At 40.0% G+C, this 13,012-nt stretch overlaps 1 protein-coding gene across 1 annotated transcript in view; it reads left to right on the top strand.

The window, feature by feature from the left end:
- LOC139730911 (intermembrane lipid transfer protein VPS13A-like) overlaps positions 1-13,012 on the top strand; it is a 74,282-nt gene continuing 61,270 nt past the window's right edge. Inside the window, exons 1-12 of the mRNA XM_071641794.1 lie at positions 1-99; positions 686-822; positions 1,690-1,897; positions 3,221-3,361; positions 4,056-4,202; positions 5,042-5,129; positions 6,623-6,740; positions 7,907-7,979; positions 8,543-8,620; positions 10,119-10,299; positions 11,022-11,161; positions 12,302-12,527. Coding sequence (XP_071497895.1) covers positions 1-99; positions 686-822; positions 1,690-1,897; positions 3,221-3,361; positions 4,056-4,202; positions 5,042-5,129; positions 6,623-6,740; positions 7,907-7,979; positions 8,543-8,620; positions 10,119-10,299; positions 11,022-11,161; positions 12,302-12,527 — 1,636 coding nt within the window. The remainder of the gene's footprint in view (positions 100-685; positions 823-1,689; positions 1,898-3,220; positions 3,362-4,055; positions 4,203-5,041; positions 5,130-6,622; positions 6,741-7,906; positions 7,980-8,542; positions 8,621-10,118; positions 10,300-11,021; positions 11,162-12,301; positions 12,528-13,012) is intronic.

The following is a 13,012-nucleotide window of genomic DNA, read 5'->3' as shown; positions in this document are numbered from 1 at the left end:
ATGTGGTCCCTACTGACTGAGGAAGAAAAGGCTAAAGTCTATGCAGGAATTGGATACAGTGAGGGCAGTAATGTTGATGCAGAGCCCGTTCCCGTACAGGTAACTTTAACCCATTCAAGACTAGTCCCAAGTGTACTCTGGCAAGTGTCTGTGGAAAATGTGTGTTAAAGTAAAATCAACTTGTCTTAAACAGGTTAAATTATGATCTCCAAGGGAGGGTACAGTTTGTATGTAATACCCTGAGGTTAGAATTTTCTGTATGCTTCTGGCAGTAGAAGTCATTATCTGTACAATACATCCTGTGGGTATCAGTGGCAGTACTCTGTGACTAATGCATGCCTTTAACTTGAATATGCACAAAACGATCCATTTGAATATCTGCCAGTACAGAAAGCTCAATACACTCAATATTAAAGCACATGCTCAAATGAATGCTAGGACACAAACACACAAACACATTCTTAAATACGTTAATAGTAGTATTATCAGCTGACGATTTGCATGATTCAACCTTTTCAAAAATTTGCACAAAAATTCCTGCATATACACTGTATTCTTATGGATTTTAAAATTCGCACTGGCCAAAAATAGTGCGAACTTTGTGGAAATGAAGTCAATGTACTGTGAATGTTTTTACGTAATTGGTATTGGAATTGGGGTCTGTATTTGGATCTGATCTTTTCAGTATGTGAGGACCAGAGTGAGCTTCCTCCTTGACCGGTGCACTGTATCCCTCAAGACCAGGAACGGGACCATCCTCCGAGGCCTGCTGCAGAATGTCCAGGCTGGCTTACAGCTCAGGCCGGTCAACAGTGCTGTCCAGTAAGTACAGGGTGGCCTATCAACTAGCAGTATTTATGTTTGCAGTCTTTTTTGTCATACCTCCACCATTTCATATTGCTATTGTGTGAGTACAAGGTGACCCTTAGAATAGCAATCCATTCACTCTTTCAGGGTTTACCCCCCTTGCACTTTATATACTGGGCACTGTAGGTCATCAGTGGTGTCCAGTATTCAACAGTACATTGTGGTCCATAAATAGAATTCATCTCACTGTATACAACTTGTTATACCTCAGTAAAGTTGATTGTGGGTATTGTACCTGTATAGTCACTTGATGGTAGGCCCAGTGACTATAAGGTGCCTCATAAAATGTTAACCCAACATCAAGCCTGCCAAGTACATTGTATGAATTGGCCTGTAGAATAAGATTTGACATTCTACGCTATAATTAAAGTCAAACAACAATGATGGTTCAGCTGGAGAAACTCCCCCTTGCCTACGCTATGTCGATAGTTGGTGTGCACTTGATTAGTTCATTGAACATCGTCATATTCAGTCAGATTCAGCCAGTCGCTGTTCCTCTTCTTTGATGATCTTAGTTTTGTGTACCATATTTCTTCCACAGATGCTATAAATTCATGATTCATTGCCTAATATTATGATACTTTTTATGACTTCTGTTCCTTTTCATCTGCACTATGCCATGAATAGTAAAAAACAAACAAACAAACAAAACAACAAAACGACAAAGTAAAAAGAGCCCTGTAAAATATGTATAGAACAACAACAAGAACAACAAAACCCATAGAATATGATGACTAGAACATCCGCAGTTACAACTAATAGACTTAGTATAGTTTTGAGGGGTTTGTGTATCCTTAACTTTATTGCCCTGTCTTCCACCAGTGTCATGCTATCCACGGATGCCATGAGGGTGGAGGGAGCCGTACCCAACAAGGAGCTGGTCCCCCTCGTCTCCTCCGAGAAGCTCCACCCGGACACGTCGATGACGTCGCAGGTCTTCAGCATCGACTTTGAGACCAGTCCCCTCACTGTGCCCGCTGACCTGGCTATAGCCATCACCTCAGAGCCCATTGACATCGTCTACAACCAGGTATGAAAATGGCTTCTTTTACAATGTAGGTAGTAGATCCTCCTTTTCAAGCCCTCTGGGTTTCTGTAAAGTTTGAGTTTGAGTTTGAGGTACTTGAGATGTGTCTTTTAAGTCCACATTCTTTCATCTGTCTTCAATAGCTGTCAATGAAAAGTCTGTTCATGGTATACAATAATGCACATTACACCGATTGTTTGTGAGAATTATCCACTGGGTTGTAACTTTAGAACATTTGGAACACACATTGTGTGTTTTTGACTGTTAAAAAATCATGTAGGGTGGATAGTTGTACTCACACCAGACCAAGAAATGTGCATTATTTGTTTTGTAAAATGATGACATGACATCATTTCTGTGACGGCCATTTTTGCAAGATTCCCAGGACAGCATTAGCTCCAAACTACAAGTAATAACCAAATACACACACAAACAATTGCCATGCATTTGTAAAACACACACTTCAGGCAGTGCAGCTAAGCACAGACTAGTGGTCGTTAGTAATGGTAATTACTTGTAGTATAATAATAATGCCTTGTAAAAAGTAAAGTTGAGCCTTTGAAATCAATAGTCCAAATTTGAGGCACAGTAAAAGACTGCTCACATGATACCTCTCAGCCAATCATTTTATGAGGATCCCTATCGTCATAGTTGTTGTAATGAATATTAAAGGACAAGTTCACCTTCATAAACATAAGGATTGAGAAAATGCAACAATATTAGTAGAACACATCAGTGAAAGTTTGAGGAAAATTGGACAATCGATGCAGAAGTTATGAATTTTTTAAATTTTTGTGTTGGAACCACTGGATGAGGAGACTACTACAGCTTGTGAGTCATATGCGTACAACAGTATAAAGAAAATGTAAAAGAAAATTCAACATATTTTCACTTTTTTTGCATAATAAAAGAGCAGTTGACTTGCCTCTTTCTAAAGGCAGGGGGAATAATATTACCCATAACATTTGTCGGTAACGAGTCGGGGGAATGTGTACTTTTTTCAAAAGATGGAATTTTGTGAAATTCTCTTTATATTTTCCTTATATTGTTGTACGCATGTGACATCTAAGTTATTCATACACTGCAGTAGTCTTCTCATCCAGCGGGTACTGCACAAAAACTTCAAAAATTCATAACTTTTGAACGGATTGTCTGATTTTCCTCAAACTTTCAATGATGTGTTCTACTAATATTGCTACATTCTCTCAATCCTTATGTTTATGAAGGTGAACTTGTCCTTTAACAATGATGGTATGTTTCTGTTTTTATTCATCATTTGACGTACTGTAATGAAATCATGTGATTGCTGTGATCCTCATCCTCCAGCATGCAGTGTCAGAGTTGATAGCGTTCTTCAAGGTGCCCAACCTAGACATCCCAGGGCTAAAATCGGCTGCATATGCCGGAATACAGGAGCTGGCCAAAGTTTCACAAAACAGTCTTCTCTATGCAATTGAACACCACAAGGTGAGGAGACAGAGGGCCATGGATGATGGTTGACCCTCTAGAAGGTGGATTGTTTTGGCCTAGTGCTTTTAATCTGAAGGTCCAAGGTTCAAGTCTTACCACAACACTTGTGTCCTATACATCGTAGCTAGAATATTGTTTTCCACATAACTTTTCTCAACCTTGGTGCATGAATACATGTAGGTGCTCTGTAGGAAGTTGATTGGTCCAGGTTCCAATAGTCATGTGTATTGTAACGCTATCATCTGTTTCAATTAGTACCTGATGACAAGCATTCAATATTAAATGTGAAGATGTATCCCTTTCATATACAGTGCTGCCACCTGTTCAGTATGAGTTTCCTTTGTCAAAAATAAGAAAGTATGTGTTTTCTTTATATCAAAATTTAAAGTAGCATGATTTTTATGCACAATTTTCCCACTTTGAAATCATCATTTTCCCAATTTGGGATCATCATTTTTAACCTGACAACATATTTATATTCAGTCATTGTAGTGAAGCTAGGGATGAAATTTGAAGATAAAGATCTCTCCTCCAATAATTCTTATTCATGTTGAGTGTTTTTCAGTTTGCTGTGCATCTATAACCTTCGGTGATTGTTAATGTGATACATGTACACCATCTCCACCACCTCTTTCCAGCATTCAACTTGCTGTATTCAATTGAACATCCATTCATGTCCACTTTATTCCAGACTATCCAAGTGGATTTTGACGTGAAGTCGCCAAACATCATCATCCCGGAACACGGACTGCTGGACCTCGGGGGACACCTCCTCATCCTGGATCTCGGCAGTCTCAGGGTTAACAGTGAGCTGCAGAAGGACACTACTGCCCTAGAGGTGCCTAGTCCTTTGCTGATTGGTGTTTAACCATGTCATTTACGTAAATAGCCCGGCTTAGTTCGGGCTAACTCCACAGATTTTAACAGGATTTGTAGAGCATAATTGCAGAGACCTACGAAAGAAGATGGAATTATGTGTAGCACGTTGGGTTGCAGTGACATTAATGAGCCATCTTTCCTTTTCAGAAACCAGTGAAAAGTGGATCAGATGAGAGTAAGTTTTTTGTGATGGTTGTGGGTAGGAATGAAAATTACTGAATGAAATCATGTCTTTGACACAACCACACATGACTTTGAGTGTCCAAACAAACATATGTGACCAAAATATTCTTTGATCAAACTAGAATAAGTTCTTCTTGACTTGTTTGGACCACACATGAATCTGAGTAATAAAACACATTTAGACATTAGTCAAGAAATTGCTCTTGAACGTAAATTTGAATCATCTCAATATACATAGTAACTCTTGAGTCATTACTGTCAATCAACTCAGTATTGATGCTATGTTAATATGGAGCATGATTTAATGCTACTGTGTTGTAGATAATTATCTGTTTCTATTGCTTCATGTTCAATCATCTGGACATATGAATTCTCAATAGTAGACTCTGCACCTATTTAAAATGAATTACAATCCACAATAACAGAGATATGTGGTAGACAGAAACTTAGTGAAATAATGCCAAAACAGAAGGGTAAGCTGTTCACCTACATTTTTTTCTCTCCCCCCTCCATGTCTGTCTGTCTGTCTGTCTGTCTGTCTGTCTGTCTGTCTGTCTGTCTGTCTGTCTGTCTGTCTGTCTGTCTCTCTGTCTGTCTCTCTGTCTGTCTGTCCAGGATGCCACTCCCACCGAGATAGAGGCCAGGCTCTACGACAAGTTTGTCATCCGCATCAACGACATCCAAGTTTTACTCGTGGAACCAGGTTAGTCAATGCTTTCTCTTCATTTCCACCTGTTGCCGGTGTTGCTGGGTTGCCAGTTCAGGGCTTGGAAAGTTCCATGGAACTCCTGACTAGCACCTGAAATGGATAGCATTAATTTGGTTTTAGGTAAAGACTTAATGAATACCAAATGATTTGACATATCATAAAAGTTTACTTGATCCCAGCTTCTTTAAAACAAAGATGCAGTTTGCTCCTTTCTCTCTGACATGATTTTATTAGCTCACCTGAGCCGAAGGCTCAAGTGAGCTATTGCGATCGCTCTTCATCCGGCGTCCGTCGTGCGTCGTCCGTCGTGCGTCGTGCGTCGTCCGTCGTCCGTCGTGCGTAAACTTTTTACATTTTCATCTTCTTCTTGAGAACCCCATGACCGATTTTCACCAAACTTGGCAGGTAGCATCCCTAGGGGGATAGGATCTCAATTTGTTCAAATGGGCACCATGGCCCACCTGGGGGGCCCCAGGGGGGCCCAAACACACTAAAATTAAGGAATCTTTAAAAATCTTCTTCTCTAGAACCAGAAGTGATAGGGCTTAATTGATACTATGAGTAAGTACATTGATAACTGTAGTTTCAAGTTTGTTCATGGGGGAATCAGGGGTGCCCCCCTTGGGACCCAGTGGAGGGGGGTGGGGAGGGGTCCTAATGGGGCCTAAATTGTACATTTTCATCTTCACTTTGCGATCGCCATGTCTGATTTTCACCAAACTTGGTAGGTAGCATCCCTAGGGGGACAGTATCTCAATTTGTTCAAATGGGCACCATGAGGGGGCCAAAACCCCCTAAAATTAAGGAACCTTTAAAAATCTTCTCTAGAACCAGAAGTGATAGGGCTTAGATGATACTATGAGTTAGTACATTGATGACTGTAGTTTCAAGTTTGTTCATGGGGTTGGCGGAATCAGGGGTGCCCCCCCCCCCCCCCCTTGGGACCCAGGAGAGGGATGGGGAGAAGTCCTACAGTTGTAATGGAGCCTGAATTGTACATGTTTATCTTCTTGAAAACCTCATGATGAATTTTGACCAAACTTAGCAGGTAGCATCCCTATGGGGATAGAATCTCAATTCCTTCAAATGGGCACCATGTCCCTCTTGAGGGGCCCCTAGGGGTCCCAGCCCCCCCCCCCCACATTAAGGAATATTTAAAATCTTCTGCTCTAGAACCAGAAATTATAAAGCAAAGTTAATACCATGAGTTTGTACATTGATGACTTTAGTTCCAAGTTTGTTCATTGCAAATCCAGGGCTGCCTGCCCCCCCCCCCCCCCCCCCCCCCCCCCCCCCGGAGTTGAGGGGAGATCCATATGCAGACCTACACTGTAAGTTTCCAATGTTCTCAGGTAAGAGTGTGCAAGAATGCATGGAAGGTGAAATTGCGATACTCAGGTGAGTGCGTGACCCGCGGGTCTCTTGTTTCACATTTATATTCAATTACTTTTGCCTTTTCAATCATTCATTTGTACAATTTGATTAAGGTGCTGATTGGCGAGAGGCCCTCCTAGCACGAGAGTCCAAGTATCACCTCCTCCCCAGCCTGGGTCTACAAGTCAACACATTCATCAGTGCCAAGCCAGACTACAAGGAACTTCCACAGTGAGTCCAGTGTGCCTCCGCATAGCAACAATCCTTAAAGGCATTATTTAGTATACCATTTGCAGATGAAACAAAAATCCAGCTTTAATGCTTCAAAATAGTTCTAAAATGTAAGTTAGAGATAGAAACAACCGGTGTAAAAATTTGAATCAGTATGATTAATGTTAAGCATTGTTAAATATACAAAATGCGAACAATAGTTATAGTAAAAATGTTTCCAAACTAAATCGTCTACAGTTATGGTTTAGTGAGAAAAATAGTGATACGTTGTATCTCCTTATATATTAGGCTTTATTGTGAAATTTTTACGTGGTAGGATGTTTTGTGATACAACTGACCGACACATATGCATCAAATGTCATATCTTGAACATTTTTCAAATCACTGCTCCAAACGGTAAACTGTACCTTTAACCCGTTGAGGACAAGTCCCAAGTATACTCGGGCAAGTGTCTATTGGAAATGCATGTTGTAGCAAAATCAAACCATTGCATCCTCAACGGGTTAGTACTTTGTGACCAGTTTCCTGTGTGATAAACTTTGCAAATTTGGTTCCCACCAGATTCTGTTCAGTTGCAGTGGGTCATTCCAGCATCATAAGAATATTAGACATTTTCACACAATTGAATTTTTCTCGCTGACGGAAAAAAAAAATTATGATACACATACACGTATATGTGGTGTACAATGTAAGATTTAAAGATTTAAGATTTAAAGTCAATTTCTGGTTTGGGGAAAATGTAGGTCATCGATCCCAAAGTCAGTGCAAAAACGGAAGATTAAATGAATGAAAAAGAAATGAAGTAACATGACCAAAATTAATTGATGGCTTTGTGTTAATTCAGTTCTTCCATTCTAACTCAGTATTTTGCCATGCTTGGATTGCGGTTTCCATGTTTTGGTTGTGTTACTCTGTCAGGCACACTTTAGGCAAGCTGTGTGCTCATCAGTAACAACCATAACTTGTCAAAAGATTCATATGAAATTTGAATTCATTTCAGTAATCTGATCTGTTCAACTCTGCTTTGCCTCTTTATGAAAAATAGTCGAGAGTGTCTTATATTTCCACTTTGTGTAAAATCTTGTACCATCACACACTTGACCTTTTCCCATTTCTATGCTATGACGTTTTTCATTTCAACGGTGCGATGTATGTTAATTTGCCAGGCACAAGATTGAAGCAGTACTACCGTCACTAAAGTTGGCAATCTCAGATTCCAAGATTCAAGCTCTTGTCAAGGTGAGAGTAGCCACCATGAAGAAGATTATTTTTCCAGTGATGTTTGTAACTAAATCTTAGAACTTCACAGCACAGATCTTGAGCTTTGATTTTAGAAATATGTCTCAACATGTAGAGTGCAGATGTAATGTTAACTTTATTGCTATTGTTCTTCTCATAGGGCAGTTGGCATGATAATGATGATGCATATGATTTTTGTTACATCACCTGATAAATTGAAATCACTCTGTATGTGTTCAAATACATTGCTAATCAATATCTTGTATCTGCAAACTTTTCCTCCTTTTCTTTGACATTACAATGTGTTTTAAAAATGCTCAATGAAATCAGATTTATACAAACCTTGGATTATCTCACATGTTCCCAATGCGCAATTAATGTGTATTTGTTTTTTAATAACAGATGTCCATGAAATTGTTAAACATGCCCGTTTTTCACCTATTGCCCAGATACATTGTACAATGAACATAAGTGCAGATATCTTTTAAATATGAGTAGTACAAAGGATTCTAATCATAATACTATGAGTTTATTTCTGTTAATTTTCTTTTCTTTTTTTTCAGTTTGCCAAGAATCTCCCGCTTCCAGACATGCAAACTCCTTCAGACAACATTCCATACCGAGTCAACTTGCCTTCTGTGGTGAGTGAACTCTGTGCCGTTTTGACCAGTTGAGCAGCGGTTTAGATGTCATGTTACCAGCAGAAGCTGGTCAGAATTTTGAGCTGGCCGGAATTTTGATCTGGCCATCAAATGGGGGTAATAGCTCTCCTTGCTACAAAAGCTAATTGCTAGTGCCTTTTTAATGCATTGTCAACAGTGTTTCTAGTTTCTGAGGTGCATGGTCCTACATGCTCGATTCTGTGTCTCTGATAAAAGGAGAAAAGGAGGCTATGAAAAGACTGGGAATGAAGGTGATCACTGAATGCTTCTAAAAAGTGTGCAGTATCAAAGTGACATGATTTATGGTTCTCAAATGTTCCCATGGGCATACGTACATGTTGGTGTTAGAAAGCACCATTCAGTGAGTAATTTATTTGAGTTCATACATGTAGTTTTGAATATTTTTTCAAAGACACCTTGATGCTGACACCATAATTTTCCAAACTTGTGTATGTCTAAATATTTTTTTCGTTCCTTTGCACATCATCATCACAGCAAGTTCTGAAATGTAGCCACCATGGTGTTAACCAGTGTGCGTGATTAAGTGAAGATATTAAGCTAGTGCATGTAGGTCGTGCTCCCTCAAGGTTGTCTCCATATATGCCACCATTGCTGCATTGTTCTTGGTGAACCTTGGGCAAGAGACTCAGCGGAACTCGAGCTGTGTAAAACATGAATATTCATATCATCTAATTCGAGCTATTAAATACCCTTTGCAAGCAGAGCAGGGAGAAGGAAGCAGGTGAGTGAATCTGCAATAGTTGTGTGGCAAACATTTACAAAGGAATGGAACAGCCTATCGCAAGAGGCTGTACTTCTCCCCACGGTGGAAGCCTTCCATTGCCACCTAGCGGAGGATGTAAACTAGAGTGTGGGAATAGGTTTTTTTACTTGCACCATGTAAACTATGCACCCTTCATCCAGGCATGGTAGAAGCCTTCCGTTGCCACCTAGCGGAGGATGTAAACTAGAGTGTGGGAATAGGTTTTTTTACTTGCACCATGTAAACTACGCACCCTTCTTCCAGGCACTTCACCGTAGGAACGCCCATTGCAATTTATGCACACACACACACACACACACACACACACACAGTCATCTGCAGTAATCTTCAGGACTGAAGGATGCAGAATGAACAGAAGAAGAAGAAGAATGCACTTCAGGAATGTGTGAATATTGATACAGAATGGTCAAGCAAGAAAAAAAAAAAGAGGAAAAGGAAATAGTGGGAGAATTTTGTTACATATGAAGCACAGTCAAATCAATTCATTGTTTTCTTCTTCTAGGTGCAAAGAAAATGCTGCTTTACAAGTCTGGAGATAACACACTGAAATCATTTGCATAAAAACTTGCATTTAATGTTTTATCTTCATGTGTATAAATGTCTTATTTTGGGGTGTGCAGTTTGCCAAGCTGTACAGTGTGTTAGAGCTGCAATATTTACTCTTCTGCCAATGGTTTGATTTCTTTCCGTCAGAACCTAAAAGAGGTAAAGTCGGAGATGTCCACCACTGCCCTGCGCCAAGCCAAGAGACTGATGCTTCGCAGCCGCAGGACCAGGGTGGCAGGGACCAGCATCACGTCCAGGAGAGTGACCAATGTGGACGAGGTGGACAGCAAGCCGGTCAAACCTCCCACACCCCCGGCCCCTCTTAAAGGTACACATGCAAACTGTAGGAACTGTAGAATGCATCATCCTTATCTGGTTCATCATTGTCATCATCTGGGACCATTAAAATGTATCTGTTATAAACATTGGTGTTCATTTGTCCCACAAATGACACATTATAATGGAGGTCCTGTGTGTGAGAGAATCACAACTCACACCAAGAAGATACCACTTCACTCCTCACAAAGAGTAGGTTCCTAGCATTGAGAAATGATCTGCCCCACACACAGGGCAATGTGCGAAAAGTGCTAACCTTTTGTGGTCTGTGCCATGCAACTAGCAATAATAAGCAAAGGGTATCAACTGGAAGCATTGAGGCATTTTAGACATAAGTAACGATTGGTCTTTATAGCCTTGCACTTTTGTTAATTTTCTGCAGTTGATACAAAATCAAATCATTGAATACACCCGCAGCCCACTTCAGATTCTCTTTTGAAAGTACATGTAGTTAATTTTGATGAACATTTTCACAGTAAATTTTATGTCACTTTGTCAAATGTAACTACAAACTGCTTTTCCCTAGATATTACATCATCATTGAAAGTGAAGTACGTGTATGTACAATATGTAAATACTGCATCATGTGCTCATCACACCACCATGCCCTTGTTCACCAGCAGCCAGTCCAATCCCAAGATGTATTTAAGTCATTTTTCTTTTGTCTGTATTTTTGTTTAATGATGTAAAACGATGTCATTGCTGTCATGTCAGGTGACGTGTACTACACGGCTTCCGACCACTCCGACGAGGAGATCCAGCAGTGGGCGGCGTCCTCCACCGTGCCCAAGTTTGACGACAACGACTCCCCCACCAACAAGACCAGCACGCTCCTACGATTCGTCATCAGGGAGGTGAGACACCTCTTAACCTTTTTGCTGTGCTTTGTCTGCTGATTGGCACTCAGGTTGTAAGGATTCTTTGCTGATGGGGGCTGAAAAAGATGTCTGAAAACTAATTGTCCATGAATTGAGCTTACTTTTGCAGTATTCTCTGCATGCCTTATTTTGTCACCACGGTCATTTTGGAAGCTGAGGCACATTGCTACACTTGAGTGGGATCATTGCAATCAAATCTTCAGCTACAGCTGTACAATAAGTAGGACAAGTTTGGATGCATTCCTGAATGCAGATGAAAAGACTTGGCAAGCTAAGCAGTGAAGTGCCTTGTCACACATGGATTAACTTTCTTTGTTAGACACACAAACTTGTACACTTGTATATGTACTTGAGTACTTTTTTTCTGCGGTATATTTTCCTGGTGCTGGTTTGTTCGGGTTGCCCCAATATTGGCTCCCTTTACACTGGTGCATTGTTTTCGTCACCAAGGGGGAAATTACTTTTCTCCTATATAGTCATAACACTTCCCTTTTGTTCCATCAATCTGGTTCTCGATTGTGAATCAAGTCAATTAGCTTACATGGTACTTTTTACTGGTTACCTGTTAAAAACGTGTCGTGTTTATTAAGATACAAGTACTTGTGATGTGCTTCAAAGCACAATGCATGATCTCTGTCTATTCTACATCACAGAGCTGGTTCACCATCACACTCTAATATGCACTCTATTCAGGTCATCATCACGGCATCTCCTTTCCACCATGCCTGTTAAAACTCATACATACTGTATGGCAACAGAGCTTTATAGCTCATAATAATCATCCACAATAATTCTCTATGTATAAAGTACATAGAGAATTATTGTGGATGATTATTATGAGCTATATGAATTAGTTCTCATTATTATGTACATGTACTTTATGAGTGGTTACTGTACATTGCTACAATACAAATATTTCAGGATGAGATATCCTAAATATCTAGGGATGTTGATTCATTTATGATAGTACGGAAATGATTATTCCACAAGTAATGCCTGCCAGGTTTATATACAGCTGTTAAGTGTCCACATGCAGCGAAGAAATGCAAGAATGAATATTGATGGCTCCCTGATGCAACTTGCTCTTTGCACATTCATATTTTACTCCGGGATTAGGTGGTGGTGTCCATTTCCAAGCCTTCCGAATCCGTTCTGCCAGTTCTGAAGACGTCGGGGGACAGGAGTACCAGTCCAGTTCCTCCTTCCCCGACAGAGTCTGGTGAATCTGAATACCTGAGCCTACGGATAGACTCTGTGTGCGTGGACGTTGCTGTCAGCACCTACGGCCTAGCTGTACATATGGGACTAAGGGGTATTCAAGTCATTGACAAGTTCCATATCGGTGAGAAATATATAATGCTGTATTTAGCATATGTATGTTTAATTGCGTTGTTCCGTTTTGGGGAGTTACAATGTATATTTCAGGCACATAGTAGGTGTTTAAATAGTATCAGTAATGTAGTTAATCATGATGTGCCTGTATGATTAATAACGGGTTAATATTTAGAGTTACAGATTTGTTGTAGGAGTTCTGTGAGAAGACAAATTGTATTTTGTTGAATTTTCACATCATACAGTACAACGTATGTGAATCCTTAATCGTCGTCATGCAGTAATCTTCGAACAGAAGTGTTCCAGTCTATTTAAAAATGTGTGGTGAAAATGAAAATAATGAAACAATGATAATCCCAAGCCCAAGCAGTCAAAAAAAAAAAAAAAAAAAAAAAAAAAAATTACTGACTCTCTCACCATACATCATCAAAAGGGTGAAAACAAAGAGAAGAAAGGTGAGGCAAACATTGTATGTGAATTAGTTCAGGAGACAAA

Source organism: Diadema antillarum, unplaced genomic scaffold (genome assembly GCF_040938485.1).
Source record: "Diadema antillarum isolate AM-2024a unplaced genomic scaffold, OU_Dant_1.0 scf00000022, whole genome shotgun sequence".
NCBI lineage: Eukaryota > Metazoa > Echinodermata > Echinoidea > Diadematoida > Diadematidae > Diadema > Diadema antillarum.
Note: the sequence above shows the minus strand (reverse complement) of the source record. Positions and strands in the feature narration are given on the sequence as shown.